The sequence below is a fragment of the Orcinus orca genome, chromosome 17 (genome assembly GCF_937001465.1).
Source record: "Orcinus orca chromosome 17, mOrcOrc1.1, whole genome shotgun sequence".
NCBI lineage: Eukaryota > Metazoa > Chordata > Mammalia > Artiodactyla > Delphinidae > Orcinus > Orcinus orca.
Window position 1 is genome coordinate 35925644 of NC_064575.1, and position 17204 is coordinate 35942847.

Sequence of the window (17204 nt, forward strand, 5' to 3'; positions counted from 1 at the left end):
TGCAGAAGGAAAAAAAAAAAAGCCTATTTGAAACACAAACAGAATAAAGAGGAAAAAAAGAAATATATGTATATATATATATTCATGTTCTTTTTTTTCCTTTTTTTAAAAATTTATTTTACTGAAGTATAGTTGATATACAATGTTGTGTTTATGCTGTACAACAAAGTGATTCAGTTATACGTATATATAATTTTTCATATTCTTTTCCATTATGGTTAATTACAGGACATTGAATATAGTTCCCTGTACTATGCAGTAGGACCTTGTTGTTTATCCATCATATATATAATAGGTTACCTCTGCTAATCCCAAACTCCTAATCCATCACTCCCCCACCTCCCCCTTCCCCTCGGGAACCACAAGTTTGTGTGCTATGTCTGTGAGTCTGTTTGTTTCATGGATAAGTTCATTTGTATCATATTCTAGATTCCACATATAAGTGATATCATATGGTATTTGTCTTTCTCCTTCTCACTTACTTCATTTAGTATAATAGTCTCTAGGTCCAGCCATGTTGCTGCAAATGGCATTATTTCATTCTTTTTTATAGCTGAGTAGTATTCCATTTTATATATATCACATCTTCTTTATCCATTCATCTGTGAGTGGACATTTAGGTTGTTTTCATGTCTTGGCTATTATAAATAGTGCTGCTGTGAACATAGGGGTGCATGTATGTTTTCGAATTATAGTTTTGTCCAGATATATGCCCAGGAGTAAGATTGCTGGATCACATGGTAGCTCTATTTTTAGCTTTTTGAGGAACTGCCATAGTGTTTTCCATAGTGGTTGCACCAATTTACATCCCCACCAACAGTGTAGAAGTAAGTCAGAAAGAGAGAGACAAATACCGTATGCTAACACATATATATAGAATTTGAGAAAAAAAATGTCATGAAGAACCTAGGGGTAAAACAGGAATAAAGACACAGACTTACTAGAGAACGGACTTGAGGATATGGGGAGGGGGAAGGGTAAACTGTGACAAAGCGTGAGAGAGGCATGGACATATATTCATGTTCTTTTAACATATGAATTGCCCCACTTTATCTGTGTGAAATAAGTTGTTCCCGTTATTGGGCTGCTTCTCAAGCTTTGCTGCTCATTTGAATGACCTAAAGAGCTTTTAAGAAAAACATTGGTGTCTGGGTCCCAGCCCCAGAGATTTTGATTCAGTAGGTCTAGGGAGGAGCCTGGGCACAGGGAGGGCTCAGAGTTCCCCAGGTGATTCTAATGTGCAGCAACTTTGGGAACCACCTCTTGGCTTCAATCCAGCTGGTGAGCAGATATTAAATCTAAGACACATGGGCTAGTGCGTGAGCTCTAGGAAGATTCGTGCCAGGGAAAATGATCGATAGTTGTGTTACTTCTCTGAAATGGATTGAAATTTCCAATTAGCATGAACAGGGGAGGGTGAATGGGTGAATGCAATAAGGTGTATCGTTTACGTATTGCCCTATGTGTATGGCTAGAAGCTTTTGCAACTGAGGTCTGCCCTACTTTTCATGCTAATGGTAATGCTTGTCCTCCTAATGCAGCTGTAAACTTTATAAGCCCATAGGTAGACAGCATCACAAAATATTTACCCCTCCCCACTGGCCCACTCTCAAGCTTCTCTCCCCTTCCCCAATACACAAATGTACATCAATGCTCTTGAGACCAATATCAACATATTGACCTTCAATTCTTCTACTTTGCAGCCTCCCTCTTATCAGGAGATGTCAGCATTTAGTGCAAGGACAAGTGCTTGCCTCTTGGTGAGTAATGTAGGCAATGCCTCCAAGAGACAAATAGCCCTTAGGGAGGGGGAAAAAGTCTTTCAAAAAGGTTGATGCCCAGAGGAGGCATTTTCAGTCATCTCAGCTTAGAGGTCAAATATCCAAAATTAAAAAGGTTAAAAAAAAGAAAAAGAAGAAAGCGAGGAAGAAAAGAAGGAAACAATTTTCTTATCTCATAGTAATAAGGCAGTTTTCCTTAAAAAAAAAAAAGACTTAAGCCATAAATTCTCTTTCCTAATCAAAATGTGCTTTTCCGTCTTTAGACTATTCCTCTTATATCCTGTATTATTCATGACGTTTAATTCTTGAAATAGCACATGGCTGAAAACAGAAGCTAACCTCTTGTCCACTATGAATTAAATCTTCTTTTCCTAGGACCTGTCTACAATGTACAATTTGGGGTTTGCCAACATAATTATTTTCTCTGAAATAAGTTACAACATTTTGCCTTTTCAATATATAGTTATACAATATATTCTTAACACAGCATAGTTAATATAGTCAATATAGTAAATACAACTATAACACACGTGATATGATGCCACTTTGGTGATTTTCTTCATCCATGTAATTCTGAAATTTGACAGTATAGTTTTCATATTCTAATGAGCTGAGTATTACCTTTGCAAGGATAGAAAAATAAAATAAATTCATAATATTCTTGTGTGGTTTGCCCCTGGGGTGGATTACCATAATGGGGGGATATTTGAGCCTTTCCCCAAGTCATTAAAAAACCTCCAGCGAGCAGCCAGCCCCTTGTCCTCTCCAGGGAGTGGGGGGAAAGGATCTTTAATCATAATAATCCTGGGGGGAGAAATCTCAGAAATAAGACATCTGCTTCTGTGCCTTGTTGTTTTGCAGAATAGCAATGATTGCTTTAGCAGCTTCTATTGCCATGTGTGTACAATAAGCAAATGAACATAAAATTGAATGAACGCATAAAAGAAGGATAAACCCACCCAGCTTAACAAATCCACTCTCTCACCTGCTGTGCCCTGAAACATGAAAGAAAGAATCATGGGATCATAAGGATTAATAAAATAACAGTCTCTGTTAACAATATTGACAGAAGGTATAGGAAAATTTGTCTGATGTGGGACCAACAGCTTAACTGCTTAATCCTTTTTTTTTTTTAAGGGCAACTCATTCATTTATTGTTTAAAGATTGCAAGACAACTTCTGAATTTCTGTAGCACAATTTAAATGTTTTACTTTTTTGATAAATCAGAGTATAATAGAAAAAACAATTAGTTTCCAGTAATATCTATATCTCTATTCAGAATTAAGTCTTCCACAGACATGTAACCTGGAAACAAAAGCCTGTTACAATAAGCAAAGCTTCAACAGAGTTGCTACTTTTCGGGCCAGGGAAAGGTTCATCCCTATAGGAGGAGGATGTGCTATGTAAAATGGCTGCAAGGTCGCAGTCTTGAGGGCGCTGGAAGTCTATTATCCTATCCCACATTAAGTAGTTTGGTGAACTTCAAACGTCCGTTCATCTGCAACCAAGCTGGCAAACTTTAACTGATATTTCAAGCAGGTAAAAAATAAATTAAAAGAAATCCTTACACTGATGTTCCTTGATTCACACTGTTAAATGGTTCATTAACATGTAATTCTGGCTAAGAATTACTTTTGAGACTCCTTGCTCAGATTTTGGTTAACAGTACAAATCTTTGAGAAATTCAAGTTCTTATTAATCAATAATTTGTCAGCTAGGCTACATTCAGGCATCAGCTGCAACTACAGAATAGGTGCACTGCCTCAGCGCTTTGGAAAGACATAATCTAGAACACTACTAGCAGACAAAATATCTGTTACTAGACAGCACAGGTGCAGTACAGCAAGACAAAAACATATATTCATGTGTGCCGCGGACCAGCCGGAGAAAGAGGATCTCACCGCCCACGGTCAGAAGGGAAGGGGTAAGGAACTGAAGTGGCACCGACGAATGGGGTCAGAAGGACGAAGACAACTGATGGTTGCAAGGCAAATTTTATTGCGCTACAGTTGCAGATTATCTAGACTAGAAAAAGGAAGGTTGCCAGATGGTGGTTTACATTATCTACAGACTGTCTCGGCTCAAGGTTAACTTCCCTGGGAGGAAACCCATAAACCCAGAAGCATCAAAAATAACCTGCATGTGCAGGGGGGAGACAGCTTTGCTTGTCTCATTTTACATTCTTTCTGATCTCTGGGCCCTGGTGATTTATCTCCCATGGAATGGAACAAGGAGGGGAACAAGTAGGGACAGTCCCTTCGAGCAGCGGCGGCATGCCTAGCATGTCCTTACCTGCTCTCAAGGCTGACTGCTTCCCACAGGTCCCCCATTTTTATTTTTTAACTTTTGCTGCAAAATAATTCCATGAAGTTTAGTGCCGAGAGTAGTGTACTGTTGCATGAGGATACGAAACAGACATGAGAAGATTATTATCAATAATAGGCAAATTATGGCCAGGGTAATAAATCCTGACAACCTTCCAGTAATCCAAGACTGAGGGTTTAACCACTTTAAATGATCCAGTAAAGTTTGAATTACATCTTCTGGTGAAACATCATCAAGATGTGTATTTTGTATATCCTGAATTTCAGCATTTAATTTCTTAAGATCAAGACTAATATTATTATCTGACCAAACACTCAGCAGATGCATTTTTACTTTTTCCCATTCCCAAATACAGTCACTGTACTTTTAAGGAGCAACACACATCCATGTATACGTTGCATGACAAGCTAAACACATCCTCAATTTTAATGCTGCCATCTGATCTCCAATCCCCAAAATTGCGTTTTTAAATTCATCTAACTTGTTATTAATCTGTAAATATATGTGACTTTGTAAAGATAAAGCAAGACTGCTATGTTGAGATAACTGATTAGCAAAGTGAGCATGATGAATACTCTGTGAAAGAGCAAGACCCGCAGTAGCCACGGTAGCAGACAGAGCAGCCGACGCAAGTAAACTTACTATTAGCCACCCAAGAAAACGTCTCCTTCTCTGCAAGGCTTTAGAGAGTTCCATCCATGCCTGTACTCCAGTATCTTCTTACCAAGGTTCTCTCAGATGTACAGGCACCATAACATACATGGGTTGCTTTAGTATAAGCACAGATTGTGTTCCTGCAGAAGGGAACATACAACTGCTAAAAATACAATTAACACAGCTAATATTATATGCTCCTTTGGAAGAATTACCAATGTTAATAGAACCACACAAACGTGTATATGGAGGAGCAACACAAGTTATAACAGGTGTATTGGAATAAGTTAGAGCTAGTTTCCATATATCCCAGTTCTTTTGAAATGTGATAAACCTATCTATGATGGGAAAAGAAGAGATAAGAATTGACACCTTGGTATAATCTATAGTACACCATATTTGGTTATTATTCCAAGATGCATTGCAACGTTCAAAAGTGGATCCAGGAAAGTTAACGGTCATAAAGGGAGGCAATTGATTTTTTGATTTTCTGTTAAGCATAGTAACCTTATGTCCAGCTATAAGTATCCCTTGTCCTCCAAGTAAACGCTTCATACAGAAATAATTTCCTGAATCTTCACCTGTAACCTTGGCTATAGTAATAGCGGAATCCCTAAGTGGTGAGGCGTATGAGATTTGACCTCTAATATTAATAGCTTGCCCATTTTATACCAAATGATGGTATCCTTAAGATCCTCTCGTCGGCTGGTAGCGTGGCATGTAAGAGTAATGTTGGTTCCTGTAAAACGAAGGATGCCTGGAGAGCCTGACAAACTAATTGATTGATCCGTTCCCTCATAAACATCTGTATGCTCATAACTAATAGCCTTTACACATCCAGTTTCCAGATTCAATGGGCTAAGACAGACAGGATGGGTACTAAACCAGTTAGTATAATTTACAGACATATTGATTTGTTTTATATTCCCAATAAGAGGCCCATAAACAGTTATCATTGTAAAATACAGGAAACTCTGCTTCAGACCAAGATATGGGTTGTAATAGTGGAGGATCAGGTACATAGGCCCAGTAAGTTGCTGCATTAACAGAGGAAACACATGAAATGGTTGCCAACATAGCCAAAAATAAAGTTACAGGTGTAACAGGGTTATTCTGTTGTTTCACTGACTCTTGAGCTCATGAAACCAGTTGTTTAATTTTTCCCCAAGTTGGAACATCACTCCTTTGGGTCGTCCTGGCAAGTGGTCTCCTCTTCTTCTTTTTCTCAATCAACACTGTCAAATTTTCAGGAGAGGTGCAGAGCTTCTTCATCTTCTGAACTAGGTGAGCTGTGGCGAGCCATCTATTTGCTTGACTAAGCGCTCAGGAAGCCAGCGAGGTCCAGGCGCTGATCTGGGAAACATACACACGTGACCACGTCCCCAAATCAACACAGGATCAGGACCACGCCAAGTGCTGGTTAACGGATCTTTCCAGAGGACCTCCGGAGATTGAGAGGCCAATCTTGGCTCAGCCACCAACCTTCCCCCTGCAGAGCAGCCAAATTTGTCAACAGTGAGAACATTTAAAATAAACAGAGCATCATTTATAAGGTTATGTGGCGTTGTTCTATACAATTCCCCCCTTTTTATTTTTTCAATAGTTAGCTTTAAAGATCTATTTGCACGTTCTATAATACCTTGTCCTTGAGGGTTATATGGAATGCCTGTAATATGGGTAATTTTGTAATGAATTACAAAATGTTGCAAAAGCAGCGGGCCCATTATCGGTTTTAATAATTTTGGGAAGGTTCATGAAAGCAAAACAGTGTAATAAATGAGTGATAACATGTTTAGTCGCTTCTCCGGTCTGTGCTGTAGCACAGAGGAAACCAGAATAAGTATCGATAGTGACATGAACAAACTGTAATTTCCCAAAAGACGGGATATGAGTAACATCCATTTGCCATAAATGTCTAGGTAATAATCCACGAGGATTAACAACATAATGTGGAACAGGAAGGTGAGGTAAGCATTGTGTGCATTGCTTAACAATTTGTGGGGCGGCTTCACGAGTAAGGGAAAATTGTGTGTGTAATGTAGCCGCTGACTGACGGTGTAAAGCGTGCAACTGCTGTGCTGCTTGTGAAGCAGTTTGATCATAACTTACCATAATATGAGGGTGTCCAGGACATGGACCATGAGTATCAAGAGTATGGAGATAATGAATGCAGTATATTAGCCATTCTTGACAGCATGACGAACGGAAAGGAGGAGTACGGTAAATTGGGACATGTCCTGCTTTAGGGAAAAGAGATTGAGGAGGAGGAGTAACTTCAACTCTATTCTTGGGAGGAAAATGTACAGGATAAAGATCACGTTTAGATCGAGTTAAAACATCTGCAGTCGCATTAAGTTTAGTCAATGGACCAGGCAAGTTAGAATGAGCACGGATATACAGACCTGCAACAGGACCATCATGGGAACGAATAAGCTGTTGAAGCAAACGAAAAGAGGATGATAATTCAGGGTCATTAGTATGTCCTATGCTCGCAGTCTCCAGAAGAAATCACAAGCTAATAAGATATTTACTATCAGAAAACAAATTAAAAGATATAGAAGGCAAATGTTTAAAAGACATAATGACAGCATACAGTTCAACACGTTGAGCTGAAGTCAAGGAAGTTTCTTTAACGAGGTTTGTTCCGTCGTCAATGATTACAGTAGCCACTCCTGAAGAAGAACCGTCCGTAAAAACCAAAGGTACATGAGGGACAGGCTGTTGCCTAATTATAGAAGGAAAGATATGAGTTAAGTTTGCTGAATTGGATCAATTTATCAGCAGGGTAATGGCATTCCAAGGTACCTGAAAATCCTGCAAGAGCAAGACCCCATTCATTACTATGTTGAAAAAGCCAATTTTGTTGACTAACTGAATCAGGGATAATAATTTGAGAAGGTTCTATACTTATAGGTTGTAAGCATCTAGTTCTACCTTGCATTATTAAATTACTAATAAGTTCATAATAAGGGTTAATAACTTTAGAGGGTGTAGATTTCATATGAATCTATTCAATAATTCCAACAGTTTGCCATAAGACGGCAGTAGGCACATGAGGAGTTGGACAAATTATTAATAGGAAGGTGAGTATGAATTCTAGTTAATTGTGTAGAACTGATAGATCTATTGACTATTTGTAAAGCTTGAAATCCTTCTGGAGTCATAGAGCGTGAAGAAGAAGGATCTGAGTCACCTTTAAGAATATCAAACAAAGGCTGTAATTGAGCAGTAGTAAGTTTTAAGGCAGGCCTTAGCCAATTAATATCTCCAAGTAATTTTTGAAAAGCATTTAATGTTTTTAAATTATCAACTCGAATTTGCAGTTTTTGAGGCCTAATAGTAGTGTTATCAATATATTTTCCCAAATATAAAAATGGAGATTGTCTTTGAAGTTTTCTTGAGGCAATGACCAAGCCAAATGATTGTAAGGACTGTTGTAAAAATTGAAAAGCAGTCTCTAATAAAGAAATATTATCAGTGGCTAAAAGTATATCATCCATATAATGTATGCGATATAACGATGGAAACCTTTTTCTCACAGGAGTCAAGGCCTGAGCCACATATTTTTGGCATAATGTAGGACTATTTGCCATGCCCTGAGGCAATACTTTCCATTGAAATCTCCTCATGGGTTCCTTAAAATTTAAGGCAGGCAAGCTAAAAGCAAAATGTTTTCTATCTTCAGGAAACAAAGGAATAGTGAAAAAACAATCTTTTAAATCTATAACTAAAAGATGATAATTGTGTGGTATGGCTGTTGGAGAGGGTAGGCCTGGTTGAAGAGCTCCCATTATTAGCATAGTTTTATTAACAGCTCTTAGATCCTGTAATAACCTATATTTTCCAGATTTTTTCTTGATAATAAAAATAGGAGTATTCCAAGGACTACTGGAAATTTCTAAATGACCTAATTGTTCCAGTACTAATTGTTCTGCAGCTTCTCATTTCTCCTTTGTGAGGGGCCATCGGTCCACCCATACAGGGTCATCAGTCAGCCAAGTAATTGGATCAGCAGTGAGTGGAGAATCCAAGGCCCCTAAGAAAAACCCAAACCTTGTCTATCATTTTTTATTTTCACATCAATAGGATAGACAGTTCCTTGTTGATTTGTTCCCAGCGCTTTTGTGGGAAGAAATCCTTGATCCAACATCATATTAGAGACTTGAGAGTTTGGACTATAAAGTAATACTCCCATTTCTTTTAATATATCTCGGCCCCAGAGGTTTAAAGGCAGCCCAGGCAAAACATAAGGCTGGAAATATCCTGAATGGCCCTCACTATCTTGCCATAAAAAAAACTGACTACTTTGCATAGGAGAAGAACTTTGTCCTATTCCGTGAAGTTCTGTAATAGTAGGACTAATGGGCCAACGTTTAGGCCAGTGTACCTGCGTCATAACAGAGACATCAGCTCCAGTGTCTAACAAACCTGAAAAAACCTTTCCATTAATGGTTCATTTCATTTCTGGACGTTCTTTCCCTATCTTCTGAATCCAGTAGGCAGCATCAGACGATCCAAAAGCCTTTGTTTCTCTCTTTTGATGTTGTAAAATTTGTCCATGAGGTACAAAGGGCAAAAGTAGCAATTGTGCAATTTTATCACCAGGAGAAATAGTTATTATATTTTTAATAGTTTGTGCCATGACTTTTATTTCTCCTTCGTAGTCAGAATCTATGACTCCTGGCATAACAGTTAAACCTTTCATGGTGACACTACTTCTTCCCAATAATAGTCCCATCAAACCCTTGGGTAAAGGTCCACAGATGCCCGTAGAGAGGGCCTGAGGACCCATTTCAGGAGTTAATACATATCGGGCGGAGGTACTGAGCTCCAGTCCTGCGCTTCCTGGTGTTGCTCTGGAGAGCGAGGATATTGTATGTTTTTGTTTTTGGTTAATGTCTGATTGATAATTTGAGGAGGATACACAGACATTGCGCTTATTATTTGTTGGGGCCGGGGAAGGCCCTGGGAAGAGTTTCCCGACAGTGGTGGCCCATCCTTGTGGGCCACTGAGCAACAATCTTGTGCCCAATGTTTTCCCCTATTGCATTTAGGGCATAAACCAGGGATTTTCTGACCATCTGGAGGTTTTTGAGTAGGGAAGGAAGGACTAGGGTTAGAATTAAAAGATCTACATTCTCTAGCAAAAGGACCTGCCTTTCCGCATTTAAAACAAGTCTTTGTTTTCTTTTGATTGTTTTTAAACCCCACTTTAGTTAATGCTGCAGCCACAGCAGCACCCTGTATATAAGTAGGCCCAATGTCTGCACAAAGGTGAATATAATCCTCCAATGTTCCCCGTTTTCTCCAAGGTCGAATCGCAGCCTGACACTCATTATTAGCATTTTCAAAAGCAAGTTGCTTAACTACAATCGTACCAGTGAGTCCGTCCACAATGAGTCTCCCCACCGCCTGTGACAACCTATCTACAAAATCAGCATATGGTTCATCAGGTCCCTGTCTAAGTTTTGAAAGATCTTCAGTTTTGTGTGTAGAAGGTCATTTCCTCCAGGCTTGTAATGCCAAATGATTTATTTGAGGATAAGCAACAAAGGGATAAGTTAATTGATCTTGTAAAGAAAGATATTGTCCTTCCCCAATCAGCATATGATAATCAACTGGAATATTATGGGCAGCATTCTTTTCTGCTTGTTCAGCAGCCCGTTCATAAAAATCAAACTTCCATATTAAATAATCTCCACCATTTAAACAAGCTCGTGCAATAGACTTCCAATCAGCGGGGGGAAGAGCTTCTCCTGTCAACCATAGCAGTAGTAAAAGGAGCAGTGGGCCCATATTGAGCACAGGCAGATTTTCAATCTTTCAAAACTTTCAAAGGGAGAGCCTGATGCTCCCTAGTAGCTTGTTGAGGATTATTAGGATCAGGTCTTTCTATGACGGGACAACAGAAAATAGGATCTTCTCCTCGTTTTATTGCTCCTTGTACAGCGCGCTGCAAGGGACTGAGCATTTTTACAGATGTGGATTTTTGAGGAAGACAGTCCTTATTAACCTGCAGCTTTTTCACTGACTTCTCTATCACAGCCATTAGAAAATCATCCTCAGGATATTTCTCTCTTTTATGTTTACAAGCCTCATCTGTTAAGTCAAAATGTTCCTCTTCATCTAAAATATTTAAATTAATTAGCTCTTTCGGTTTAGGAAGTGGCGACACAGTAGTTGATAATACAGTCTCTCCTTCTGTCAGAGGCTTATGTTTTTCTGACTTTACATTCAAATCAACACTATCATGAGAAGAATCTAAACATATTTTTATCAGAGTCCACAAACTATATGTAACAACAGGAGTATGAGTAGGCCCTCGAGACTCGTAATAATTTTTTAAATCTTCTCCAACTTTCTGCCAGATTTCTATGTCAACAGAGCCGCCATCAGGAAACCAGGGAGATACACCATGGATATGCTGTAAAAATTCAGTCAACAATAAAGTTCAGAAACTTTATTACCCCGAGCTCTAAGCATCAAAAGTAAAACCTGAGCAAATAATTCATACATCTTTGAGCCCTTTTGCCCCATCTTATTTTACTTCTGACTATTGCCTTATGCCTCTATTCGTTTCACTTTTACTGGTGGCCACACATATTTTGCATAAGGGTTCTCTTACCTGCACTTTCTTTTTCTTTTAATTGCCTTCACGCTTCAGGTCCCTGTTCGAGTGCCACTTGCCGCGGACCAGCCGGAGAAAGAGGATCTCACCGCCCAGGGTCAGAAGGGAAGGGGTAAGGAACTGAAGTAGCACCGACAGATGGGGTCAGAAGGACCAAGACAACTGATGGTTGCAAGGCAAATTTTATTATGCTACAGTTGCAGATTATATAGACTAGAAATCGGAAGGTTGCCAGATGGTGGTTTACATTATCTACAGACTTTCTCGGCTCAAGGTTAACTTCCCTGGGAGGAAACCCATAAACCCAGAAGCATCAAAAATAACCTGCATGTGCAGGGGGGAGACAGCTTTGCTTGTCTCATTTTACATTCTTTCTGATCTCTGGGCTCTGGTGATTTATCTCCCATGGAATGGAACAAGGAGGGGAACAAGTAGGGACAGTCCCTTCGAGCAGCGGCCGCATGCCTGGCATGTCCTTACCTGCCCTCAAGGCTGACTGCTTCCCACACGTATGTTGCCTTGTTTAAGCCTCAAGCCCTCGATCCTTTGTTGAAATACAATAATTTCATTCCTATGGTTTTCAATACCAAAAACTCAACCTCCAGGAGGGCTAAAGTCTAATTTGTACTCCAAACCAAGTAGCAGTGCAGTTCGCTACTACTGAGACTGAATCCATAAAGACTTCAAGACCACGTCCAGAAGACAAGTTATTATATATAATACCCTAGAAGGTCTGAAACATAATTATCATATACATAGCTGGTCCTTCAGAGCTTTTTACCTATAACATGTTTTTTGATGAAAGTTATTTAATGTACTGGAGATAACTGTGACTTACTGATCAAATATTTGAATACTTATACTTACCTGGGATTTCATTTCTGCTGAAAGAAAAAGGTAGAACAGGACTCACTAAAAAAAACAAACAAACATTAGAAATGAAAGTAAAAATCTTAACACACACTATGACTTTTGGAAGCAGCATAGAGGGGCAGCCAACGGTAAAACACTGGTGAAATAGGTCAAAACTCTAGGCCAAAAATCCATTATTATTATCATCAGTGACAGTACCACAACTGTGCCCTTCAGAATTAATAATCACTCCTAAGAATCTTCATTTGGCACCAGATGATGCGGTTAAGAGAAACACTCTGGGAGGTTTTGAATCAGACTTGGTTTTTTGTTAGCCAAGTTACAGGAGAATTTTTAAAGTAGGGGGAAGGGAAGAAGGAAACAGACCAGGAAAAGAATTTAAGCCATCATCTATAAACCAACAAAGCACTGATAGTTCCGAACATTATGTCAGACACTAAAATGACTGATATAGGCTCAAGTGGTTTACAAAACCTATAAAAAGACTATACCAGCAAAGTCCCCATTTATCTGTCGAGTTCAGAAACTAAAACAAGGAATATTTTAGCTTAAAAGCTTATCTCAAGAGAATCGTACACACTTCACATGAATAAAAATACCTGAAACCAAACATTTTTAAAAGCTCCAATACCCAAAATATAAAGAAAAATATTAATTCAGAAGACTCAATCAATCCACGATAATCACAAAACGGCTGGGCAATCTCTATCTCCCTTCCACACTAACCATCCATCCCATGGAAGACCAAGGGAGATCAGACCTTCCAGACTTACCTTCCAGACCTTCCAGACACCTGGCTGCTGCAAAATTCTATGGAGACTCCTTGTGGAACAGCAGTTTCCCATCTCTTGTGTCTCTCCCTATCGTGATCATGATCATGCAGGAAGCAAGTCTGGCTGTGCTATTTCTTATCATTGTCTGTCACCCATCTGCAGCATGGTATTGTACAGATAAGGAAAAAGTAGTTCCCTTTCCCCCAGAAGGTTGAGGCTCAGGTACAGGGTAATTCTCCTGTGCACACAGTCATTATTTAGGCCGACTCAGTGACTTCAACAGGCTTAATCATGTGATCAGGTTTGTTGCCAGCTGCGTAATGCTCCCACATCTGTAGATAGAGCCGCTCTAGGTCCATTGTGTATTGTTTGGTGTTGAACAGAGGGCTAGATGTTCTCTGCTTCCAGACTTTGCCACGAATTTTCTTCAGGTATTCTAGATCAGTTCCCAGTTTCACAGCTATGTCTTCATATTCTTGTCTATTTTGAGCAATAAGCTCAAGACAGCCTAAACAAGTGAGCTGGGAAGCTGCAACTCGGGAAGCAAGAGTCTCTCCTGGCATAGTCACCACGGGTGTCCCTGACCAAAGGACATCCATCCCTGTGGTGTGTCCATTACAGAGTGGAGTGTCCAAGCAGACATCAGCCAGCTGGCCTCTCCGAACATGTTCCTCTTTAGGAGCAACAGGTGAAAAAATGATACGCTTCTGGGGAAGGCCCATATTTTGTGCATACTGTTGAATATTAGGTTCTCCTACTGCTGGAAAACGCAACAGCCACAGCACACTATTGGGAACACGCTTCAGAATATTTGCCCACATCTGCAAAGTAGATGGGTCAATTTTATATAACTGATTGAAGTTACAGTACACAATGGCATCTTCCGGTAACCCGTACTGAGAACGTGTGGTTACAATAATGGTACGGGGAACCTCCTCTCCAGTGGCAGCCTTAATGTTGATCTGGGTAGTTGCCAGTCCATTGCTAAGACTGAATCCATTAATTGTTATCTGAATTTGTCCTCTGTTAATCATTTCAATAACTGCCTCTGCAATAGTATTCATAGGAATGACAGGCATATTAAGAGCCGTATTACTGCTGTCTGCGTTGTCTCCTCCATCAGGACATTTCATCTTGACAATCTGCACATCTGGGAGACTATCAAGAAATGCTTTGAGGTCGATGCCATTCAGCACAACCCGATTGTCATAAATGTGCCCATTGGACTTAAAATCGATGACTGCCTTCTTCTTCAGGTGAGGGAACATATTAGCATGATCACCAATAAAGAAAGTATGGGGCATATAAGCCAGTTTCTCAGAATACTGCTCAGCAACTTCAGCAGGTGAAGTTTCCTGATCAGTGATGATATAATCCATGAAAAGCACGCCACTGGTCCCAGGGTAGCCCAGCCACATTGCCTGAATAGGAGCTGGCCTGAGAGCAAAGAGTTCATTTCGAGCACCCCTGGTATAACCATTCATATTTACAAGGATGTGTATACCGTCTTGATGGATGCGATCAGCTGCTTTCCCATTGCATGGAATCTGAGAAAGATCAATGAAATGATGGGCTTCTGCCATCACCTTCGCTCGGAAGTTTGTGCCATCATCTGGGCTCAGGGCATAACAGAATACCTCAAATTTATCAGGATTGTGCATGCCTGGAATAGACTGCATAAGATGAGAAGTAGGATGATTCCCGAAGTCAGAACTCACGTATCCTACACGCAGTCGACCATCACTGAGCTTCAAGTCTTTTGGATGTTCGTACGGTGGTTTATGAAGGACACTGATCTCATCCAAGCAGAGGTTCCCATGGCTCTCAGCAATAGCCTTCCTGAAGCCATGAGAAAGAGGATAGAGCATACTATGATGAGGCTGCACAGAAGGCAACCTATTCTTCTCCAGCTGGTCAGCCACAATGCTGACCAACTTCTTCATTCGCTCATCATAGTCTGTCCAATCACAGACAATCTGCAGGCAATGAGCCAAATCACAATAAGCGTCAGGAAAATCAGGTTCAAGCTTCAGAGCAGTGCGATAAGAAGCAATTGCTTCTGGAATATTCCCTGAATACTTGTGAATGGAAGCCAGATTGCTGTGGGCATCCGCAAGTGCAGGGTTAATCTGAATGGCACGAGTATAACACTGCAAGGCTCCCTGAACATCCTGCATCTCCTTTAGAGTGTCTCCCATGTTACAGTAGGCATCAGCAAAGGTAGGACTGATTCGAACAGCCTCCTTATAATGCATCAGAGCTTCCTGCAGTTTTCCCTGCTGCTGCAATACACTTGCTAAATTTGAATGGGCAACAGCAAACTCTGGGAAGACTTCTAATGCTTTACAATACAAGCGAACTGCCTCTTCAAAGTTTCCCTGGTCTCCTTTGATATTGGCTAGGTTATTCAGAGAGTCTGCATGGGTGGGACACAGCCGCAGAGCTGTATTATAACACTCTTCTGCTTCGGCAACACTGCCCTTCTCTTCCAGGGCGTTGGCTAGGTTGCAGTAAGCATCAGGGAAATGTGGTTGCAATTCAATAGCTCGCCTGTAGGTGTCTACTGCCAGATCCATCAGGCCTTGCTCATAGTATACACAAGCCAGGTTGGCATGTACCACTGCATGATTTGGGCTCAAGCTTAGGGCACAAAGGTAAGCTGCCACAGCTCTGTCAAAAATCCGTGCCTCTTTCAAGACATTTCCTAAATTGATATAAGCATCCAGAAAATTGGGGTCAAGCGTGACAGCCTTTTCAAAGTGATGAATGGCAAGCCAAATCTCCCCTTGTGCATTGAAAACACAGCCAAGATTACTCCAAGCTACTGCAAAGTTCGGTTGCGTCTCCATTGCTTTCAAATAACATGCCTTGGCTCCTTCCAAGCGACCCAGGGCTTTGAGCAGGTTCCCCAGGTCACTGCGAACACAGTACAAATCAGGATTGCACTGAAGAGCAGAGACGTAAGCTTGTACTGCCCCTTCCATGTCGCCTGCTGCTACCAAAGCGGCTGCCAGGTTAATATAACCATCGATGAAATCTGGTTTGAGATGCAATGCATGCCGGTAATGCTCAATTGCCTCCTGCAACTGCCCTCTTTCCTTGTACACATTCCCCAAATTCGAATAGGCTTCTGCCAGAAGAGGGTTCTGTTTAATTGCCAGAGTACTAAAGTGGGCAGATCTGTCCAGCCTTCGACACTGGAAGTGTAGAGATGAAAGTAATAAAAGTACTCCAGTATTGTCTGGCTCTTGTCTCCACAGCTGCATGCAGTGTCTCTCAGCTGCCTCAAAATCTCCTGCCTGATACTCTCGATGTACCAACTCAGCTAACCCTTGGAAGGAAAGCATACGTTTCGTTGGTTCTGTGCTGTCGGCCACGTTGCCCACAGAAGACGCCATCTGGAGCTTCTGGAGAGAGTGAGAAAAGGGGGTAATTGAGTCCCGCTGCTGCCACTACTGGCAAGAATGTTTCTAGAGGTAGCAAATACGAGGGCAGCAGCCATACCACTGCTTTGGCAGGCTTAAGCGGCGGCAACAGTTACACGCACTGAAACTTAGGAACTCTGGTTGGCCATCTACCTCTCACGCTCTTGAAATCTTAATTCTTAACCCTGCCCTCTTCCACCATTTTTCTCCTAATCAGGGAATAAAAATTACCTATACACTTGCCTTAGAAGAAATCAAAAGTCAGTAGTCCAAACACTTTTTAAAATTTTGTTTTCTGTCCAGTTGGAAAGGAAATACATGATTGACTTTACTTCATCATTCATATAGTCAATGTGGAAAACATTAGGGCCGTGAATTTCAATACAGTAAGATCAGAAAATCTTAAATTGGCCTTCCCAAACCACTAATAAGTAACCAATGTTGTATATAATGCTAAAATCTTAGAGACTGAGTTTGATATTTTAAAAGTTCTGAAAGGATTAGCTAATTTCTCCTCATCATACTTCTCATGCCTCAAACCTGAGTATTACTTTTTTAAAATTAAATTTATCTTTATTTATTTATTTTTATTTTGGCTGCGTTGGGTCTTCAATGCTGCGTGCAGACTTTCTCTAGTTGTGGCGAGCAGGGGCTACTCTTTGTTGCGGTGCCTGGGCTTCTTATCACAGCAGCTTCTATTGTTGTTCCACAACTCTATGGGTTCCTTTTTAGGTCCTATGAAGA

At 40.5% G+C, this 17204-nt stretch overlaps 1 protein-coding gene across 3 annotated transcripts; it reads right to left on the minus strand.

Annotated features, from left to right (window-relative positions):
* Positions 1 to 3757: 3757 nt before the first annotated feature.
* On the minus strand, positions 3758 to 16440 carry LOC125961793 (UDP-N-acetylglucosamine--peptide N-acetylglucosaminyltransferase 110 kDa subunit-like). 3 transcript variants are annotated; one of them, XM_049700805.1, is made up of 2 exons: positions 13036 to 16440; positions 3758 to 12301 (listed from the first exon to the last, which is right to left on the minus strand). In XM_049700805.1, exon 1 carries the CDS (start codon positions 16431 to 16433, stop codon positions 13293 to 13295), a length of 3141 nt encoding a protein of 1046 aa, XP_049556762.1. In that variant the 5' UTR covers positions 16434 to 16440; the 3' UTR covers positions 3758 to 12301; positions 13036 to 13292. The 3 variants fall into 3 exon arrangements, with proteins under 3 accessions (XP_049556762.1, XP_049556763.1, XP_049556764.1); XM_049700806.1 differs by having other exon boundaries at positions 3758 to 7486; positions 11387 to 16440; XM_049700807.1 differs by having other exon boundaries at positions 3758 to 7194; positions 7355 to 16440.
* Between the last annotated feature and the right edge of the window lie 764 nt (positions 16441 to 17204).